The 22,753-nt window shown below is 43.1% G+C and overlaps 1 protein-coding gene across 3 annotated transcripts in view; it reads left to right on the top strand.

Annotated features, from left to right (window-relative positions):
* Positions 1-1,463: 1,463 nt before the first annotated feature.
* The window catches only part of dock10 (dedicator of cytokinesis 10), a 66,418-nt gene continuing 45,128 nt past the window's right edge, over positions 1,464-22,753 (top strand). For 2 of the 3 annotated variants that reach the window (XM_069668727.1, XM_069668726.1), the window contains exon 1: positions 21,289-21,549. In XM_069668727.1, coding sequence (XP_069524828.1) covers positions 21,391-21,549 — 159 coding nt within the window. In that variant the 5' untranslated portion in view covers positions 21,289-21,390. Of the gene's footprint in view, positions 1,727-21,288; positions 21,550-22,753 lie in introns of those variants that run through there. The other variant, XM_069668724.1, reaches the window with a different exon arrangement.

The raw sequence follows: 22,753 nt of genomic DNA, 5'->3' as shown, positions 1-22,753 counted from the left end.
TTGCGGTTTCTTTATGCCGCTAAGGTGACCGCTTCAAACTGTTTGATGCTTATTGTATTTCTTACAGACTTGGCATAAGCGCCTTGACTTTAAACGCGTCGGCCAGTCTCGTCGCGGCGGCGCTGTTTCACACATGAGAGGTAATTATTGCAAATGAGGAAGAGATGGTGGCGACAATGAAGTACGGATTCATGTTTTATTTATTTCTTAGTTTTGATTATTAATTAATACATTTTTAATTGGATATTTGTACACAAAGTAACGACATTGTAGCTAGAGACTGGTGTTGGGTCCGCTGGGTCTTCTCATTTTTCTCATAACACTTATAAATGTTATATTAAGGCACTGGTCACAACAAAGTCCCATCCAGTTTGATTATATCATGGCATTGTGCATTTAAAAACACCCCTCAAATTTTCCTTTACACCGCTGGGCTGGGAATTGTTGGTGTGAGATTTGGGTGAATTTACTCTGTTAATTCAACATCAGCTTTGTCTTCTCGATTTGTTTTTTTTATACTTCAGTGCGGCATATGTACACAAGAGGGAGGCAAAGCACTATTGTATTTTTTTAAGGCGGGGATAAATAATTTGATAATTTCATAAATGAATCCTACTTTGTTTCACTCAATGAAAGACCAACAGAAACAAGTGCAAACCAGCATCAACAGAGCAGTATATATAATATATAATTCTATGTACTTCATATAATAATTCTTAAGTATCATGTCAATGATAATCCAATGCATTTTCTTATCTTCAAGTTTATTTCCAATTAGGTATTATACAAACAAGGAATTTCCCTTGGTAATTCGTTATGTAACAATTAATATATTAAGAGAAAAGTTACTTTGAAATGATGGAGAGAGAGTACATCATCTACTTCAAATTGTCTTAACCATTCTCTACCGCCACGTGTCGCTGTTGGCACGCGTGTCTCCCACATCCTGTAACCTCCACTGTAAATGCTGCTCCATTCTTCCCCGGTCGTGACTGGACTGCTGATGAGTAGTTGACATTTCAGATCTCCCCTTGAGATACATAATGTATACAGTACAGCCTGGTCAAATCAATGTCAGCAGTTTAGCCTGTTAGACTACTGATAAATACTGGATGAATCCTAAAGCTACAGATATATTTGGGGCTACATTTATTAGGCTATGTTTTGATGGCTATGTCATTATCAGTTGAGGGGGAAAATCACTTGCGGCACTGTAAAAATTATCTTCTTCAGATGTCAAATTAGCCAAAAAGATAGAAGAACCACTCTGCAATTGATGCGTTTAGCCTTCAAAATAAAGGCACCCCTCGTGATAAATGATCTATTTCGCTCGGGTTCGCCAAAGTCATTTTATTTTGAAAGCCATAACCGGAAGTACTGATTTTGATTCAGTCTGGTTTTACATTCCTTTCAGCGCACAGGCATCCTCTGCACTCCGCGCTCTGCGTGTGTATGGACCGACAGTGTGCGTGAAGCGTGTGTGCGTATGTGCATGTGTGTATGTGTGTGTAAACACAGCTCGGTCGGCTCATGTTAGGAGCGAGGAGGACCAGGTCTGACTGCAGCAGGAACTAGCAGGCTGAATTGTGGGTGAATCGGGGACCGCTCAGATGAGGAGATGGCAGCCGAATCGACCCGGAGATTCACCAAGAACCTTCTGAAACCGGGGAGCGCGGCGGAGATCCGACAGACAGCGTGCAACGCAGTCAGACACTCCGCAGTGACGGTGAGTGGACCCGTCTGAATTGTGAAAACATGGTGGTAGTGAAAAACGCATCACCACCTGTGGGCCCTAAGCTTTTTTACTGCACCGAGCTTTTAACCCCCAAACCTTACAGCTGGAAGTGAAATAGACTTGGTTTCTTCTGTACCACTGCATCGTAAACCTGACATTGGCATTCATGTTGCATCTTTTGCAATGGAGCTGAAACTGCACAGTGCAGCACTGCTGTTCATCCTCTGTCTATTGATCCTGCAGTGGGGAACAATTCAATACATTTTAATGCTCAGGAGGTGCAGGAATCGCCACATTTCTCTCTACTATTGTAAAAGAACGCGCTTATTGGCTGGTTATGTGGCTATAAAGCCGTAGAGCCTATCATATTCCCATGTGGGTTGGAGTTTATTTCAGTGTGTCTGGGCTGAAGTGAATGAAATGCAGTGAATAGCGGTGTGGTGGTGGTAGTAGGATAGTAGGATGCGGCATGAGCCAGGCAGCGGTTTACATCTGCACAGCGGTGCACAAACAGCAGGAAAAGATGGAGGGGAGGAGCAGAGAGGAGGGAGAAAAATCCAAACCACTGGGTTTGATTTACGACTAATTCCATTATCAAGCTATTTAAATGGCGTGAATTGTGAAATGTATGCTCCAGTGGGTGTGTCACGCAGTATAATAAGAGGCTCTGATTGACACACAAAATAGTGGGAGGAGGGGTAATCCAGGAAAAAGCAGCCACCCTCACACATGCACGCGCACAGACACGCACAAGGAGCAGGATTTGTGTTTTGATGATGTCCTTTTCATTCATCTGGCAGAGGACAAATCCACTACCTTTGCGTGTAAGTGTGTGTTTGTGTGTGTGTGCATTATGTAGAGATTAGCATAGGGAAAGGTCACTCCACTCGAGTCTCTTTGCTGCTACTCTACATCCTCTTCACTATGGTGTTAGTGTGTCAGTGGGACACAGGCAAAACAGAGCGTATGATAATTGATTAGAATGAAGAGAAAACATCCAGTATAACTTACATATATTTTTAAAGCATTGCATGGCAGATGATTGGATTAAAACCCAACTACTTTTGTGTGTTTTTTTCTCACTACAGAATACAAATTTTCCATAAGCATCCAGATGTTACTCTGGGTCAGCTGCATAGACCTGAAAATAGCCTGAACCTGAAGAGTAAAGGTTTCCTGACAGTCCGCATTTGTCATGCCCCCAAATAGAGTACACCAGAATGGTGTTATTGATTGCCTTGTTGGATGTAGATATTGACTGGCGGGTCACCTTGTGCTGGTACCATTTAGGACACTGATACACATGTTGCACTGCAGTAACAGCTCACTGAGCTTCGTTGCCTTGCCTAAAAGCCCTGCGGCAGAAGTCACACATTGACTCTGCTGCTGGTCTCAAGCACAGCCATGACACACAAGTGACTAGTTTAAAAAAGGAAGTGAGAGGTGCACAGGGGGAGATAGATGAAGAGAGGTTGTCACTAGGTGAGAACATATCTCTCAGCATGAAACAAGAGGCACTTGAGCTGCCTGATGTTCAACCATTTACACCATATTACACTGTAAGAAGGTAAATAGTAAAAGTCCGTCAATGTGTTTGCTGTTTTAATTTAAGCCCTAATTTATTTTGGTGTACAGTGCTATTACTGCCACATAGTCCAATAGTCTACGTGTAATTTAGTGCACTTTAGCCAAGACAGAGGCTAAGTTTGCAGTATGCTCGTGGCTCAGTATGTGTAGATACAGATATAAACCATTTAGCGCATTAAATACCTGCTGAGTTAAGGGTAGATAATTTAACACTTTCTATCCCAGTATATGTTAATTCATATGAATATATGGACGGATATGATGATGCATTACATTTTTTGATAAAGTTGTTCTGATATAATATCAGTATCATAAGTTGTCGTATTTGGGTATCTGTCAGTATGCCAGGAAAAGCACCAATCTAATATCATAATTTATAAGCCCCTTGTCTTGTTTTTTCTTCTTCAAAACATAAACCTACAGAGAATGTATTTTAAGGCTGCCACAAGCAACTACTGTCTTAAAGAGGAGCCAAGAAGGACTTGTTTAATTGAATTATAATGAGACAATAGCGGTAATTGTAACGTTAGTCAAGCTAGCAAGATGTCAGCAATCTGTGTTTTTCCCAATACACATTTTAGTGCTGTATCAAGTTAGTCCATACTCGTAAAAACACAAACAGTTTAATGTTAAAAAACAAGTAATAATAAAAATAAAAGTGTTACTTAAGCTCTTCGACCGACACAGGATGTTAGCAGGGGCCGCCAGCCGAGCTGTTGCTTATATTAGCTTAGCTTGTTTCTTGGTGCTCAGCTCGTTTTTAGGTTCAGTGTACTCAGCCAGGTCCATACAACAATGATAGCAATTATATATCACTGGAATGGGAGGGGTACTTGTTATCAGCCAGCACTCAAGTCTAGGTATTGGTCAGGAAAAAATTGTAATGCAACATCCCTAAAAACCTGCTTATCAAAACCTGACAACTCAAGGTACTTAATCCATCAATGGTACTAATGTTCCACAACATGTTCTGCTAATTGATCTATAGCATTGTCCATAACAGCCAAATGAATTATGAGTTATAAAAGGTATTAATATCACACTGTAAAAAGTATGGCAAAACATGGCTGACACGTCGCTCATGTCGCTCACCCCTACGCAGGATTTACCAGAACACATAAACCACTTCATAGAAAAGGTATGACATTGTTTTTACTGGTAAGAGCTGGTAAATGAAAACCAAGACTGATTCTTTGATAAACATCAGAATGTGCAAAAACATTTCCCAGTGCTAGAGACAGACTTGTCAGTCTCACTTCCTCTCTAAATTTCAAGAAGCAAGTACTGAAAAAGTGATGATTGTTAATAATAAATTCCATGTACTGGTACAGCATGCAGAAATGTCTAGAGAGAGTGAGAGAGGGCTAAGCTGGATAGTAGGGTAAGCATGTGTGTAAATGTGCGTACTGGCTTAGGTTAAGTGGGTGTGTAAATGTCCATGGGCGTTTTGAGCATGTGTGTGTGTGGACGTTTTTGCAAGTGTGTTAATGCATGGCCTTTGTTGGTGAAAGAAACCAGGTCAGCAGAATCAGGCCCTATGGCACAACACTCAATGAAGCGTGATCCTCATTCACTCTCTCACTGACCCCCTCTCTCTCTTTTTTCATAGTAGCCACTTTTTTTTTCCTCATTCACTTAACGTCGCCCCCCTCCTTTGACTTTGACTCCCAATCTCTCAATGCTAATTCAGACTCTTTTGTAGTGTCGTCTTGTGTCTAGTGTCTTGTAGTGTTTTCCTCCATCCCGCTGCTTTGCATGGGTCCCGAGTCAGGTCTGATCAGTCTCTGTAGTGTGTGTGTGTATTTGTGAGTGTACATGATACCTGCTGAATGAATCCCCCTGGTGCACGCTGCATTTTTCCTCTGATGAACTGCTCTGTGAAAGCAATCACCGCTCTCTGACTACTTCACTGTTTCTCTTAGTGGTCAGCCCACCCGTCCTCAAGTATGCAGGCAGCATGGACGGGTAGACAGATACAAGAATCAAAGATGTAATGGTGGTTGAGTTTTGGTTTTAAAAAAGGCAGAGTTTGTTGCTTCAGTGACCATGGGATCTTTTCCATTACATCGTCTCTGGCATCTGAGCTGCTGTGCAACAAAAAACAATGACGTTAAATATAAAAACAGATGCAGGACCAGTTAAACGCAGCAGGTTTTGTATCTCACATCCCTGAAGTGCAAGCGGCATTTAAAATACAATTAGCAGTAATATATTTAGACCCATTTCTGCTGACCGTAGTCAATGTGTTTATTATGACTCGTAGCAAAAGTGAGCAGCATAGCAGTGCAGACACAAGTGTCATTCTTGTTGTGACTCTGGCTGCCTGCTGGGATGAACCACATGTCATACCATGCCTCGAGGATGCCAGCCACACTCACCACACAGCCAGAGACCGGGGCCAACATGCCCACCCTGGCAGCCCTCTGCAGCTCAGGGTTTGTTTGTCCAGTAGCACAGGGTTGCTTGTATGCAGCCACCAGCCCTCGTTGCTCAAGGCCTTATGCGTGCTCATGGATTTTCCTCCCCATATCCGAATGTTTGGTGCTATATCACCCTAGCCCGTTCTGTATTTTGGCACCGAATAATGCCACTCCTTGCACTTGGCATCTTCAGTGCCCTTATGGTACCAGCTTCACGCCTGATCAAATATTGGATGTTCTTGGTGCCCAACCTCAAGCTCCAGGCTTTTACTGGTAATTTTCCATATTCTTACAACCCAGTATTTGTTGTTCAGTCAAAGAGAACGCTTGTGGAATCATAATATCAGTGTATTTATTAAAAGTCATTGTATCGTTTTAGATTTTGCTAACAATTTTTCTAAAGAACGGATGAAGCTGGCTGTTTATTTCCATGTTTGCAGTTTTTGTCCTGTAGCTCCTGCTTACAATTATATTTCTATCAATGAGTCATCTGCCAATTATCCTGTCAATTAATTGATTGTTTGACATCATGATTATTGATTCCTGTCAAGGGAATTGTGAAAATGCCCATCACCATCATCCAACTGCCTGAGGTAATATTTTTTCTCAACAGTCCAAATATAGAATTTCATTTTCATTTAGTTGGGGTAATGATGGCTGCGGCAGAAGAGGATGACAATTCTCTACCTGATCACCAATGGCCATAATGTTTTCACAATGTGTGAAGCCTCGCTGACATTTCCCTGGTCGCAGATCGCAGATATCAGAGGGATACTTTGTATTGGCCTAAACTCAAGCCTAGGTGTCATATAAGTATTATACAGAATAAAATGGACAATGGGGAAAATCAAATCAGTCAATTTCGCCTGATAAATTACTTACAGACAATGAATGAATGATCAATATGGTTGATAAAGTTAACACTCAAACTATTATTTCAGCAACATTCAGAACATTCTCTTGTATATTTTCAGCATTGCACCAAAGAGAAGAGAAATTTTGTCATCTGTTTCGATTGTTTTGTCAGTGAGATTGTTGGTGATTCTTATAATTCAGTCTCTTCCTCTTTAAGAACTGCCTAAACGTTTTTAAATAGCTCTAAAAAAAAAAGCTTTGGAAACTGTCTGACAGTGATTTAAAATATATGTGACTAACAGTTAATGAGCCTAAACATGCAAATACCTTTTGGCATGGTGGTCCTTAACCAATGTGGTTCACCTCTGTGCTCATGTGCGCGCTGCTGCTCTCCTAAACAAATCACCAGAGAGGAGTGTGTGTTCTTTGGCCTTAGACACTGAACTTGAACACACACACGCTGTAACACGAAGACAGGAGGTCACACTTTGGTTAAAGTTCAAGTACCTTCCTTTCCCGTATCCTCTCACATTTTATAGACGGAAAGCTGAATGTTTAATATATAAAAACGATTCTATAATTCATTGACCTCCTTTTAGTTTCACTTTCAGGCTTTATCCCATTTGTTATCTAACTCATTTAAATTCACACTTTGTGGAAAAATGGAAGTAATAAAAGAGAATAGGCGATTTCAGATCCTCTTTCTCCTCCTCTCCTCTCTCTGGAGACTGGAATGTTTTCAGCCTGTCTCATTGCATTAGCTTAATTTTCTCTGCTTTCGCTTAATCTGCGTGTACAACAGCCTTTAATTCTTTGTCTTCTGGGCTTATACCAGTCATGTTCTGTGAGTGTGTGTCTGCTCCTCTAGTAAAAAAAACACTGCTGGGCATGTCTGTCTGTCTGTCTGTCTGGAGCTAAAATGTGTGTCAGACAGCGTTGGGCAGGCAGTTGTTGGCGGGGGGGCTGGGGATAGAGGGGGTTAACGTCTACCCAGCATGCCCCAGTGATGTGTTGCGGGTGCATGTGGTTGTTTGGAGGCATGCTGTCAGTCTGACTCTGCTCTCTCACATCATGTCTTCTGCCTGTGTTGCATTGTGTATGACTGCTGACCAGTGTAGTATGCAGAGTGTGTGTGTCTGTAGTTGTGAACATACACCATTAAGTATGTATTTGTGTACTTATATGCCATCTCATGCAAGTTAGTCCAGCTGATAATGCTGCAAACCAGTATTCCCAGAGGAGAGAAACTGGTGAGATTACCAGTAATAATTATCCTCCTCTCCCACAGCCATGCCTCTGTTACCACGGCAACAGAGAAAGGTCAATTGGGATGGAATTCTAACAGGAAGTGCTCCTATCACTCCCTGCATATCTCTACTTTTCCTCTCCTAGTCTATCTTATTTCATCTAATCCGTCTCTCTTCTGTTCCCACGCTAAAAAAAAGTTACAAATCAAGACGCCGGTTTGTGAAGCCTCTTGTATTAGGTGTCTTATTTTAATTGTATCACGTGAGGAGACTGAACAGCAGGCAGACCGGTTGTCATTGCTGTATAGGAGATTTTGATCATTTCTTGTCACATGCTTCTTATTACATCTGGACAGGGAAAGGTAGGGCCAGAGTGCAGCTGGAGCCAGATTCAAGCTTATAATTGAGTCAGACATCAGCAGTCTTTATCATTTCAGAGAGCGAGACCATACAGACGGAGAACACCAAGAACTAGACGAGGAAGGAAGGGTGAGGAAAGATCTGTCTCACCTCCCTGAGGAGTTCACCGAGGCTCTGCTGCAGATAATTTGTCCTCTTATAAACACTCTTTCCTGTGTGTAATCAGACATTTAGCAGGATATTGTCCACTTATATGCATGTTTTTATGTATGGTATTGTGTCTTATCAGCATTAACAGGTTCCTTCACTATTTTTTGTCATATATTTATTAGTTTGCGTGCTTAAATCTTGTCAGGTGTCTGTAGACATTCATATAAGTGTTCTAGTTCTTGAAGAAGGCAAGAGGCAACATTTCCTGGTCTACCAGTACAGTTATTCTCTTATTCATAAGTAGGTTTATTTGGGGAATCGATCTATTTACAGTAAAAGAAAAGAGACAATCACAATTATTTTTGCCAGAATAATCATGATATGAAATGTTTATATCGTCCCGTGCCTATGAAATGATTTACTACACCCCTTTCCCACAAAAGTTAGCGTATTGACGCAGGTTTTTCAGACCTGGGAAGACCCGCTAATAAATCTCTATTCCCATTGCCAGTGGAGTATCCTCCTTTCGGTCCCTTATTTTGCTACGTCACTGTCTGACGTCACAAATGCGACGGAGACAGGGTTAGTATACAGTCAAGATGTTATGGTGGTTAGGCCTTTATTGTATGTATTACTGTCTGTTTATCAAACTCGGCGCTAGCAAATTTGGGACGATGTTTGAGCGCGGCTTGGACGGAGACGGGCTGATATGTAGGGGAGATAAAAAGGAGTCGCAGAAGTTACAGACAGAGCATAGACTCGTGCCGGAGAGGGGGCGGAGATTAGCGTGGACCCAGGTTTTGTGTTCCCATCATTGCTGATAGGAGCCGAGGCGATAATTACCCGGGTCTACTGCAGAGTCATTTGACCCGGGTCTGAATGCCGATTGTAACGTTTCCCATTAAGCAAAATAAGCCGGGTGTTAGTGGGTTTCTTGACCAGTGGGAAAGCGGCTCTAGAGATGACTTATGATCTAGGTTGACCCCCTCTCCCAATTAATATCTTATATAACTTAAATAACACATGGCCCTATATGACACCGGTCCTGCTCAGCAGACACTCTGAAACATTGTTGCGTGACCTTTTGCAGCAGATGCTTTAGATGAGTCACACTCTCACCATCGGAGGGGCATCTCACGCTGCATCTACCCTCTCCTTCTCAGTTTGCATCTATTTCATATCTCACTCTATACGTGTCAAACCAGACTGTGAAAATGGGTTTACACCCTGACACTGTGGGACAGGATGTCGTGCTTAGTCTTTCTGTCTCTGTGTGTTACACCTCAGCATTTCTCAACAACGCAGCATGTAGCTTTTTACTGAGAAACCATGCTGTGTGCTTCTGTAGAAGCCGTCGTCGCGCAGTGCAACTTAAGTGTGTACATATAACTTTGGAGATTTCTTCAGCATCAGCACAGTGACACATATTTATTCTCTTCCTCCTTTCAAACCTGCCCGTCTCCCCCTCTGTTCCTCCCTCTCTTTAAAACTTTCACTTCACACCACCTGCTCTGCTCCCTCTCTTTGCCTTTTCTATCTCTACCAGAATTCCCTAATTGCCTACACTTCCTTCACTTCCTCTTTTAAAATCAACTGTACTACATTCACTCTTCTCTTCACTTCTTGTTATTTTCAGTGAAAGCTTTTGGTGTCAGCGGTGTGTGTGTTTGTGTGAAGAAGAGAGAACGGGATTACAGAAGATGAATAGCTCTTTGACATTTGTTATGACTGAGCTGCAGACGACGCAGCCATGTTTGCCCGATAACAGTAGGACCGTGCACTGCCAGGGCCTTGCTGTGTGTCTGCCCCCCATCTTCTCAATGACTCATTCAGAACGGTCAGAGAAATAAAAGCGAAAGAGATGAGAGCACAGTGAAGAAAAAAAATCTGAGCCTGTCACTGTCACAAGTGACACTGTCTCCTGCTGAATCCCCCCACTGTTTGAACTCCGCGCGATGCTGCAGTGATCTCAGTAGACTCTGTGCTGGGTGTCTGAGCACAGGAAGTTGTTCTTGAAACACATGTAACCTTGTAGCGTCACACTGCAAGTAGTTGAATTGTGTTTGAAGACACAATGGGTCTGTTTAGACTAGGTAGGAAAAGTGCAAAGAGAGAAAGTATGTGTGTCTGTATGTCAGTGTTTGCGAGAGGTCACATGAGAGGAGGAGAGAGTCCCTGGGGCTCCATGCATTGTGCCAATGTACGTTTACAAAAGGCTCTTTGCAGAGGCTTCACAGCCAGTGAACTGCTCCATTCAGCCCGAGCTGACCGAGCTCTGCCTCACTGGAGCTTAACTTTTTATCCCCTCGCTTTTTCTCTAAAGCCTCACCATCCTGCCCTGTACCTTAATAGACACCATGTCCACTCGTCCATCTAGACGCTTTGCGCGGCCCCCAGGGAGGGGAGGAGGAGGGTGGTGTAATGGGGGGGTCCACTTCACATACTGGCCTAAGAATAGTTCAGCGGCTCTCTGCGAGTGAATCAGAGTGTTGTTTCTCTCCCTCACTCTGCATTCCAGAGTAGGAGGCCTGAATATGCTACAGCCATTACCGTCCGACCCCGTGCCCCGCTGCCCTCGCCCTGTTGTATTCGCACACACTTATACACACTGTGTGGCACGTATACGTGATGCGGACTTTCCCTCATTAACTCGCTCCACTGGCAGGACCGGCTGAGACAGAACAGGAGTGATCTAATTAAGCAACAAATTGGCAGGATGTAAAGAAAGTGTGTCTTCCATTTTTACAAGCTTTCATCAAAGTCCCCGAAACAGAATTTTTATTGCAAACTGGATGTTTTTTTGTCTCTCTCCGCTCCGCCTGTCTAACTGTTTCCTGCTGGCTTTGATCAACCCGGCTGATCCACCGATAATCCCGTCTGCCCGGTCTGTCCTCTCAGCACTGTGTCAGAAAGTTAAACAGAAACAAGCAGCCATTATTAATGTTTCTCCACCAGCAGTCACTCCAGCTACCCATATCCATTAACACATACAAAAAGATAGAGACGTAGCCGACATTATTATGTCTACAGAGCCTGGGCCCCTGGTAAAAATGAGAACAGATAGTTTTACTTACAGATAAAGTGTTGTCTTAAGTAGCAGAACACAAGGAGATAGCTGCTTATAGCACAAGATAACTGTCTTAAAAAAGCCGAGACTTTAAAGACATGGCTGCTGTTAACATGATAAGTTGGTGAAGTGCAGGATCAAATCTTAACTTTAACTTTCTTTAGCTTTCTGGGAAAATGTCTTTTTAAATTTCCTATCTAAATGGAAAACTGGCTGAAAAACTGAATTTTCCAAATTACCAATATTAGGAATATATCACAGACTCGTTTTTATTCGGATCCAATGTCATTAAGTCTGTGAAAACCAAGCGCAGTAAAGACTGCAGTTCCTCAACTGGCCACTTGAGTCTGTCTCCAAAAGCGAGTCAATCCCCATTTGGCCCCATACTAAAATGCGAAACTTTAAAACAGAATTAAATATGTTTACAACCATGTACAAAAAAATGGTTTTGCTCTCCATAGCTAATTTCTACATTGAAGACAGCTGTACAGGGTGGGTGAATTTTATTGTTTAAATTATATTAAAGATATAAACTTGAAGATTTTCGTTAAAATAAATGTCTGTTAAGTCACTATCACAGAATGAGGAAACACAATGGTGACTGAGCCTATGGCCTATGAAAGCCTTTGCATTTGCAGTATATAGTATTATTACAGACTGGGTGTCTGCCGCAACTTTTGCAGAAAAAATCACAAGCGGCGCCCAGTTTGTCAAACGTTCTAACCCTAACCCATCACCCAGCAGTGGTGGGTCTGCCAGAGAGGGTAGGCGGAGCTAAGCAGCTGCTTTTCCAGCCTCTGCAAGTGCTGCGAGTAAACAGTAATCTACTATGGCTGAACAAACAAAGAAAAAATCGATGATTACAGATACAACTTCAAAATACGATACAAAGAAAAAGAAACAAATTCAGACAAAACAGTCTAACAAGGAAAGCGACCGTCAGCGAGGAAAATCAAGAGTTACAACCGGAGCCAACCGTGGACACACATGCAACATTGTTTGATTATCTGGGAAGTGTGGAGATCTTCGAGATTACAACTTTAAGGCTTAAAATTATTAATAAATAAGGGCCTGTCTACATTTAGTTACAGGTAAGAAGCTAGCTGTCCTCTAGGTATTACCTTAACTAATTCTGATAACTGAACTTGAGCTCTATCCACCCTTTTGTCCAAATATAGTCCCTTCCGAAAAACCAAGATAGCAACTGTCAAAATGCCAACCTTAAGGCAAGAAAACTGTAGTCCAGAAATCAAAGGGCAACGTCACAGTAGCTTGTACTGATATACAGTCTATGGTGTAAACAGACTCAACCAACCAAACTTATGAGGATGTGTTGACATTCTGGAGAATGTTATTAGGGAATTGTTGCTTTTTTGCTGACAGTTATTCGAGAAGATGAAGACCAGGAAACCACATTAAATACAGAGCTATAGCTGCCAGTTAGCTAAGAGGAAGGTAGCTAGGAAACAAATTGGAGTATCTAGTTCATCTCTGTCATATAAACACATGGTGTAAAAATGACCACATTCGGGTTTAAGAGGGTGTACTTTTTAGATTGACATCCTGTCACCGTTTGCATGGCAACCTCAGCTGATAACAGGAAAATACATCTAAATTAAAAGTGTCACAGGTGCTAGTAAGTGGAGTTTGTTGATTTCAGACCAGTCTGTATGTTAGCTAAGATAAGCTAGGCTAAGCTAAACCAAACAGCTGGCTGTAGCTCCATATTTTAGTTTAATATTAATCGAGAAAATAAATAAATGCACTGATATACAAAAACAATATTGCATGTTTTGCTATCTACATAAATATTGCACTTTTAAACATATCATATGGTCAGTGTATGGGCAGTCGCTGTTTATCTGCCGAATGCAGGAGGACAGATAGATTTGATTTAAACATGCCGGTTCCTCTCATTGTTATTCATGCTTACAGACACAGAGAGGAGTCCCACAGGAAACGCAGCCTCGAGCCAAAATGTTCAATAAGTGAAGGTAGGAAAGGTGAGGATACATTACTCCGACTCATGATTGTCTGTCATCCTTGTGGATTTAAAGCCTTTCTACGGGTCTGCGTCTGACTCTGAATCTCTCTGTGTGCATACATCAATTTCTGTGTGCCAAAGAGTTGAAAGGGGATCTGCAAAAGAAATAAGGAAGGAAAAAAATCAGCGGGCAGAGCGGGAGACAGAGGAGGGTCCCTAAATTGGGGGGAAGGGGGAAAAGGTAAGGGAGGATAATACATATGAAAACGCATGAGGTAAAGTGTTCAGAGCAGCTGCGTCCTCAGTCTAAACTGGGACCTCAGGGAGAGGGGAGCTGTGCTGAGTGGGCGTCTGGTAGATAGTTAGCGCTGGTGTGGAGGTTACGCAGAGGTTACATGTAGGCTTTGTGTAGGTGTCATGTAGGCGTCATGACTGAATGATTTATTGCAAACTCTGCATTCTAGTGGGCTTTTTCTAATGTGAGGGTGTAGATCGGGGGCTGGCATAAAGTCTTATGATTTATCTTTCACTCCGGCTGGAATGAGGCTGACATGACCGTTCATAACTATAGCATCCATTGTGCCGGGATGTATTTCTGGCACGTCTGCGTGAAAGTGAATATAAGCTGGGGACTGATTTAGGATGAATGTGACGGGTTCAGAGTAAGGACAAGTTTTTCAGGATCACAGAACTACAGGAAACAGGAATCATTAGGGATGATTACCGAAGGAATAGTTTCCGAGTGTCAGAGGCTCAGACGTGCAGCGGAGGTAGCTTGGAGTATTTCAGACTTCGACTTGGAGACGCTCAGCCTCTTACCTGGACACGAAACAGGAGAGGCCTGACAGCTGTGTAAAATGGCGCAGTTACACTCACAGAAACAACAGATACATAGAAGTGCTGGGAGAGTAATCATGACTACTGAAGCGGACTGGCATTTATTACGTTGCTTCTGTGCTCTTTCCAGTAATATCAGGTTTTGATGAAGAGATTAATACTGGCAAAAGCTTCCTCTCTGCAGTGAAGCTCCTTTTTCTGTTTCTAATTAATGTGCCTCTCTCTTGGTCGGAGAATCGTTATTAAAGAAACAGCCCTTTCTTCTTAATCCTCCCGTGTAGTACGAGCTTATACTTTTACTGTGTTTCTCATTTCAGCCATCAATAACGACACGGCAGCTCTGAATCACATTTTAAAACTATACTCCTACAGCACAAACCTGAAACACTTTACAGGCTCTTGTATTTGCAGAAGGATGGGGTTTGATCGCAAATATGTATTGCAGAGCGCGTAAGAAGCCGGTGACCTCAGCCGTCAATGCTCGCCTGCTGAGGCCTGATGCGATGCACGGAGGAGGAGGAGGAGGGGAGGAGAGAACAGCAGGGAGATGTGGAGAGATGCCACGTGGGAGAGTGAATTAATGAGGCACCAGCTCTGTGACAGTACAGTAGCTGAGTGTGTTGCTGCCGACTGACTTCTTCTTGTGTCTCGGAGGCCAGATTTTTTCTGTTCTGATGCATGTTTATGAGCGTGTAACTCAGCGAGGGAATGTTAGAACCAAATAGGCAGGTAGACAGGTTGAGGTATAAGTGGTTGTCTTATTGTTGTTGTTGTCACAGTCATTAAGTTCACAGAGTAGATTGCGGGAAATTACCATCCTTCAAGCATCATAATGACGAAATGTAGCCGGTTTTACAAAAGTTTCCCACAGTGGTTTTAGTGGAAGTGAGTCACTTCTCCTGAAACAAAGTCCACCTCCACCAGAATCATAAAAACTAATCTGCTTCTATTAAATAAAACATACAATTTTAGGTGAAAGGAGCAGAGGATCCATACCTAATATCTAATAATCTTTGAGGCAAGATGTATCAAGATCTGTTGGGTTTACAGCCTATATTTCATATGACTCCATAAATAAATCTTTGGACGGTAGGTGAGATTGATGGACAGGAATAAAGGTGAAAAAAGGTGAGGTGAGGTTTTAAGAGGGATGAGAATGAATGGAAATTTTCAACAATCTCCCTCCTTCCCAGCAGTTTCTTTCTCACTAACTTCCTCCCTCCCGTACTCTCCACCTCATCCCCCCTCTCCTGCTCCCTCCTCCCCCCAACATCCCCTCCTGCCTCGGGACTTTAGTTCTCAGTTAAAGACATTTTAATAGCTTCCTTTTCCAAACAAACCAGCTGCCAGAGGACCAGATAGTATCTCTGGCACAGGGCGCCTCCTGGAGGTCACTCATTAAAGACGTGGCAGTGAGAGGTGTGGAGGCTGGCTCTCTCTCTCTTTCTCATCCTCTGCAGGGCCTGCTGTGCGAAGCTCTCGGCACTAGATGGCATTGGCAGTGTGCTGTGGCTCTGAACTCACTGCTTCCTGTTACCTCCTCCGGGGGACGAGCTCAGAGCCAGATAAAACTGTGTCAGACATTCCTCACAGTCTGACTTCAGGTTCCTTGTTGCAGTAAGGTTGCACGAATAATGGTCGAACTTGATTTTGATTTATACACAATCGCCTTTACTGCATCAAACAAAGCGCTTCCAATTTCCCCCTCAGGTCAATTCAATAAATAGCAAGACATCTGTGCAAAACAAACCGAACATGTGCACCGTTAGAGACAGGCTGAAGAGAAACAGTGCGAGGAAAAGCTATGAGGAAAAAAAATGAGGACCAAGAATGAGTCAGATTCTAGAAAGTCCCCCCAAGCCCAGTCTGAAATCTATTACTTGAACAGAAAAGCTCTTATATGTAAGCTGTGGAAGTCTTTCACTTTCAATATCGTGGTTACTAGCACATGTTTTTTGAGCACTACTTTGCCACAGCTGCAGCCCAGCACCATAAATGCATGCTAAGACCCGGCACAACTTATAAAATACCATATGATGAAGCATTTAAGGCCGTAAAAGCTGCAGGAAACATGTGTGCAATCAGTCCACAAAAAACATCTGACAGGTGCACTAGCAGAGGGAATTATTATCAGTTCTTGGTCGGACAATTTTGTCCTTTTTAATTCTGAATAATGCAGAAAATGCAGCTTAAAGAAAGCAGAGGATTTTTTGAGTAAGTGAAAAGCATGCTCAGTTTAGACCTTGCCCTGTCTGTCTTCCTGTTTGTGCAAGAGACGGTGTGCTGTGGTGTTGTTGCATCCGCAGGCTGAGGTTTTACTGAGAACAGCACATGTGGATGAGTTTGAGACAATATGAGCAAACAAACTATACCCACTGCACATACAGAGACATCTTGAGCTTCAAACTTGCTTCACTTATTTCCTAGATCGTGTCCATGTCAGAGTATGTGTATGTGTGCTGCTGTGCGAGGTTAGGGGGGTGGTGCAGCAAGAAAGAGGTTGACCCTGCGTCCCTCTCGTTGCTCTGTGCCCGGGGCCAAGTCCGTATAGTTTTTCTGAGATCCAAGCACCAATGAATGACAGCATCCTTCCTGTTGTGGTCACCATGGGAACAGGAGAGTGTTTTCCCAAGTAAACGCAGCGGAGCTCTGCACCACATCAAACAGCGCTGCCGTGAGTCAGCCTGCAGCTCTACAGGGAACCTAACTATAGCCTGGCTAACTGCTTACAAGGCAGTGTGCAGGAGTTTTAATGGACTGTGGTTTCCTACTCGGCCTAGTTGGCTGAGCTATTTGAAGTCAGTAAAATGCCTTATGTTTGTGTTTTGTCTTAACAGCTAACCTACATGTGTATGCAGCATGCAGAACACACACAAGCATCAAACTCCTGCAAACCGTGCACATGCTAACCGCTGCACTGTCTGTGTTTTTGGGCAGAGTAACAGAAGGATTATAGAGACTGAGGCTCTACATCTGGAAAACATTAACGCAACAAATGATGGCAGCATGACTGCCCTTATACACCCCAATGATGTCATCCTCTGCAGAGGTTCACATTTACACACAGCTTAACCCGGTCACGGGGAAACACAGGCAGGAGGAGGACACAATAGCACACACACAAATAACGCTAATGCTTTTATTTTGAAGGTCCATTTGATCTTTAACAATACCCAAGACACTAACTGATATGAAACTTTTTTCCCTGGAAGTTTTTTATTGTTTTTTAAAGAACCAACAAAATATTTAACTAGTTGAAGTAAAGTAACCACTACTTTGTTGTAAATTAGCATAGCACATTTTGTCAGCCTTGTGTTAGTTTGATTCTGTGTTCACGAGGTCAGCTGAACATGCAAAACTTTTTACTTTCTCTTTAAGTTTTGCACTGAATGTTTAAAGCTCAGAATCAATTACTTGCCTATTAAATATGTCGCACTGTTATAAAATTAAGTAAGAAACTAGGTCGGCCTCAACCACCTTACACTAACATACTGCATTATAATATATGAGGGCTGCGCGGTGGTTAGCGGTGTCGCCTCACAGCTTGAAGGTTCCTGGTTTAACTCTAGGTTCCAACATAGTGGGCCTTTCTGTGTGGAGTTTGCATGTTCTCCCCGTGCATGCGTGGGTTCCCTCCGGGTACTCTGGCTTCCTCCCACAGTCCAAAGACATGCTCGTTAGCTTAATTGGCGACTCTAAAGGGTTGTGTGTCTCCGTGTGTCAGCCCTGTGATTGACGGCCGATAATTCCAAGGTGTACCCCGCCTCTCGATCAATGACAGCTGGGATAAGCTCCACCCCCTGCGAACCTAAAACAAGCGGTATAGATCATGGATGGAACCTGACCATGTCCTCCTGCTGTCAACTCATATTTGTCGTGTCTTCTTTGTCTCAGTAGCGGTTACTTTTAAAGTGTACCAGTCAAACACTCACATTTAACATTGTTCTCTCTAAAGAAGGAACAGTTACGTATCAGAAATGATTTAATAACTGACCCATAAAATACTTTACCAGGGATACTATTATAGTGGCTTGCATGTATAATGCATCCAAGGTCCGGTTGAATTGGATAAAGATAATGAGTTCAGAATAAGAATAAAGAACTAAGAGCAGATTTGCATGTTTGTGGTTTTGTCCAGGGAGTAGAGTAGAGTTTTGTTTCCCCATTTCATTGTGTGATTTATTTATTCTACTCAAACACAAGTACAAGAGACCTGGGAGCTGAGCTGCTTTACACTGAATCCTCTCAGTGTCGCAGAGGGTGTGTCGCTCTCTTCATTTCCCTCCTTGGAAGTGTGAGGTCTTCATCACTTATTCAACGCTCACCGCCTCATTTGCTGAAAGTTGCCTTGGGTGCTTTACTTGTAATCCTCTTTTACTCCTTATATTTTAAAAGAAAATGAAGCTTTCCTTATACCTGGGCGGAAGGAACTAAGATAAAGATAAAATGATCATTTAAAAATCCCACAATTTAAGTGTTAAATGCTCTGTAATTTGATTTCCTTGGAGGATGTTTGGATGGCATCATACTTCGAGCAGCCAGCAGGGCGATATAATCTGTGTTTGAAAACAGTGTGAAGGCACGCAGTGAACGAGAGCCCAACACCAAACAAGCTGTGTAACATGGGGACTCTGCTGGCATCTACAGGGCATGTGTGTGTGGGCATATTTGCATGACAGGACCATTGTGGAGGCACTGGCATCCAAACAAAGCCCATCACTGTGATTTCTCTGTGTGTTTTATAGCTGCTGCAATCAGGCATGTCGCACTGAAGAGAGTTTAGTAAGAGGCAGTGGATTTGGAGGCGGTGGTGTTGCTAATGGTGGTTAACGTCTATCTCTCTCCACTTTAAACATTGCACTGGACGTATGCACCGTTATCTCCTACATTAGAGGGGTGCATTAATATTTGTTCTCTGTGTGGGAGAGGAGCAGCAATTTGGTTTGTGCGCACGCTTAAGTGCGTCTTTCTCTGTTCTGTTTTTTATATTTAGCCATGTAAAGCATTATAATAATGAGCGCTTGAGTGGGCGGTGGGTGGGATTATGTGTCACATTGACATCGACACTAATGACCTTAATCATGACCTCACAACATCACCATGGTTATCTCCTGCTCTGCAGGGAGCTGAGAGTCTGCAGAAGTGTGGAAATACCCCTTATGTGTCACCCACAGCCTTTGAAATTATTGCATGCACAGAGATAAATGATACTTTATTACAGGACAAATAATCCCTCCAACGATCCTTTGAGTCGTTAACTAGCTGTTTCTATTTCAGGGGATGCTTTGGCCGACATTATTTGGGGGCGTGACTCAATTTCATGAGACAGAAGAGGTAGACGCGGATTTGAAACAGGGAAACGAGAGAAAATGTAACAAATATACATAAAGGTGAAACTGAACTGGCAACGTTGCTGCGACCATGAGGTTTACAGGCAACCATTCACCAAGGCACTCGAGTGGAAAATCCATCCGACTTGTTTCTTTTAATACACTCAATGACTTGGACAATTATTTATGGTGTTAGATAAATGTCTGGAGTTTGTTTCAGTTCCTGTAATGCTTGTCTTCATTGGAATTTTGACAATCTTTAGTCCGTTGGGGAAATTTGGAGGCAGAAAAGAGAAGTATGGTTTGTATCGGCGTTGTCAATACCTGGAGCTCGCATGGACGTAGCCTGGGTCTGTTGAAGTTGGCAATGCTGCTTGGGTTGCAGTGACCACCAAGGGTCATATGGTAGGTTAGTTGCAAGTATTGGGATGAGGGAACAAGGGGAGGGGTGTCCATCTTCCTCCACCTCTTCCAATCCACCTCTTGAAATGCTTCTGGCTCTCCAGGCTGACAAAGATGGCAAACAATAGCAAACTGAAATCCAAGCTTCAAAGAGCTCTCTCATAAACCTTCTTAAAATCTATGTTTTGCACAATAACTGGTTCAGCAGCTACAACTGGCAAGGAAGAACAATGGAAAATTAAAATGAGAAGAGTTTCAAATTGCTGCAAAACACATGAAAACCATTTTGCTCTCATATGCCTCATTTTTTTTCTTCCTGGACCGCCACACACATTGAAAACGGAACATGAGAAATAAAGAAAAAACAGATGTTACAGAACCATGAGAACAATTAGAGCGGTTAACGTGATTGTCGCTGGCTCTCAGGGACATCAGAACTCGTGTAATGGAATTTTTTTTTTACTTGAAGCGCTTGTATTAGACTCACCGAGTGTCCTTTTTTTCCTTTCTGTGTGCTGAGCCAAAGTCGGGGGAGTTTCACGTCAGCTCTGCAGTCCTAAAACTCCACTGGCACGCTTCATCTATAAAGCCTCTCACTCCCCACTTTTCACCCACTTTCCATTCAATAGCCTCTCTCGCCACTACCCACCAAATCTCCCTGGAGCCATTAGGCTGAAGTTACCGTAGCAAACATAGCATATGCATAAACACACACTTTTTTTATACTCTTTGTGAAAAGAAGCAACAGTTTATTTTACTTAATCAAAGTGTGGGATAGTGTGTCCGCGCTTTACGTCCTGTTTTCAGTGCACAAACCGCAAGAGCACAAGCACAGCCAGCAGAACTCTGACTTGAAAGGACTGGTGTGATTGGAAGAAAAATGGTGAGGGAGAGTGCTGCAGAATGGAAATCAGAAAAATTAGGTTCTGTGTGTGTGTGTGTGTGTGTGTGCGTGCAGCAGCTGGTTCTGGTCAGCTGACAGCTATTGCAGACTGTGATTTGTAGGGTGAGCTGGGCTGGGCTGAACCACGCACAGCTGCAGTCAGTGTGTGTGTGTGTGTGTGTGTTAGAGGAAGAGAGAGAGAGAGAGAGGGGGAGAGCCATGTAAGGCTGCCAGTGTGTAAGCTCAGCAACAGCAACATTAGGAGCTGGAGGCTGGAGAAGAGCGGTAGACACAGAAAGCTTGCAAAGCAGGACTGGAGGACGCGACAGAGGGTACATGAGGATGGAGTGTCCGTTATCCTACCGGGCCTGAACATAGCACAGCACCGCTGGCTGGACCAGGGGCTGAATGAACTTAAATGGGCGCTGCCCTCAAGGTAGACCGTTGAGTTCAGGTTCACTGGGATAAACAAGGAACTGCAGTGCAGGTGAAGCCTGGGATCAGGCTGGACCAGGAGTCAACAGCAGTGGATTATGGGTTGTTCAGCCAGTGTGGTCCTGCTTCTCCGCTCAGTAGGCGGGGCCGACTGCGGTCACATGTGTTCACGACAGGACCGGATGTCACTGGATGCTGCTACTCCCACCTTAGAGGGTTACACCACGAACACCTCACCTTTAACCATCATTGTAATGGTAAAGAACAATACTGCACCTCCACCTCCCTGTGCCTTTCTACCTAATGCACGTGCAGACAGGTAGAGGAGACTACAGTGTGTGGGTGTGGAGTAGCTGTGTGCAAAATGGCATCAGATGTGATTGTGCCTGAAAGTATATTTTTGTGCATTTTAAGTTAAAATGATGCATGGATGGATGGATGTCATGAGCAAGGAATTTAACGCAGCATGTGTGTGAACTTTATTTCTTTGTTGCTTTCTGTTTTGTTTCCTCTGTCTCTCTTTTTTCTGCCCAACTTCCCCTTTTTTGCTGCTTCTTTCTTTTCCTCTGTTGCTTAGGTTGGTGCATGATCAATAACTGGGGCCTGGTTGTTTCCCTTCACATCTGAGATGCAGACGGACGGAAATGGAGAGAAAGAATAGAGGGGGATGGTGGGGTCAGACATGAGGAATTTAGTTTCTGTGGGAAAAATCTGCTTTCTCTGCATATGGCTCACAGAGATGATAAAAATAGCTGTTCAAACAGAACCATGAATAAGATGGGGGGTGAGGGTTGTTTAACTGTGTTAGTGACTGAATGAATAGGAGTGGATGAATGAATTACATAAAAGTACATGTGTGTATCCCATTCCTGACTTTTCTTTTCAGTACAGTGATGTATGTTCGCCATCTGTTTGGTATCTGTATCCATTAGTGTTGGCCAGAGTTTTTATTCCCAGAAAGACCCTGGTTTCTGAAAGACCAGTGGAAAAAATGTTAGAGTTTTGGCAGGGTGGGATTTTTACAGTCGCCCTGTTTGTTTCCCCTTTCTTTCCGTCCCTCCATTAACCTCCTGTCTCTCTTGGTGCCTGTTTTCTCTGGTTTCTCTGGCAAACTCGAGTCATGACTTTAACCTGCAAAGTCATGTTTGCCTGCTGATTCTGCACCGTAAGTATAAGAGCATGTGTTGATATATTGAGGCCAGTCTGCACTAGAAACTAGTGCAGTAACTCTGCCTTTTGCTGATCTAGCATGCCATATTTCTCTGTCAGAGCAGGGAATTTATTAGTTCTACTAAAATGCCAAGTTTTTTTTAATACTTTTTCAGACTGAAACAGCCTAATGATGCTAAGACCACAAAGTTGTAAGTCAACTTCTTGAAGAACAAAAATGGCACTGTTCCCTATAATAGCAGGTTTCTGTAGCACAGTTTTATGCTTAAAGGCAGAGATCTAATGTGTGAT

Source organism: Semicossyphus pulcher, unplaced genomic scaffold (genome assembly GCF_022749685.1).
Source record: "Semicossyphus pulcher isolate SPU_LCO1_2020_fin unplaced genomic scaffold, fSemPul1.0.p SCAF_19, whole genome shotgun sequence".
Lineage (NCBI taxonomy): Eukaryota > Metazoa > Chordata > Actinopteri > Labriformes > Labridae > Semicossyphus > Semicossyphus pulcher.
Note: the sequence above shows the minus strand (reverse complement) of the source record. Positions and strands in the feature narration are given on the sequence as shown.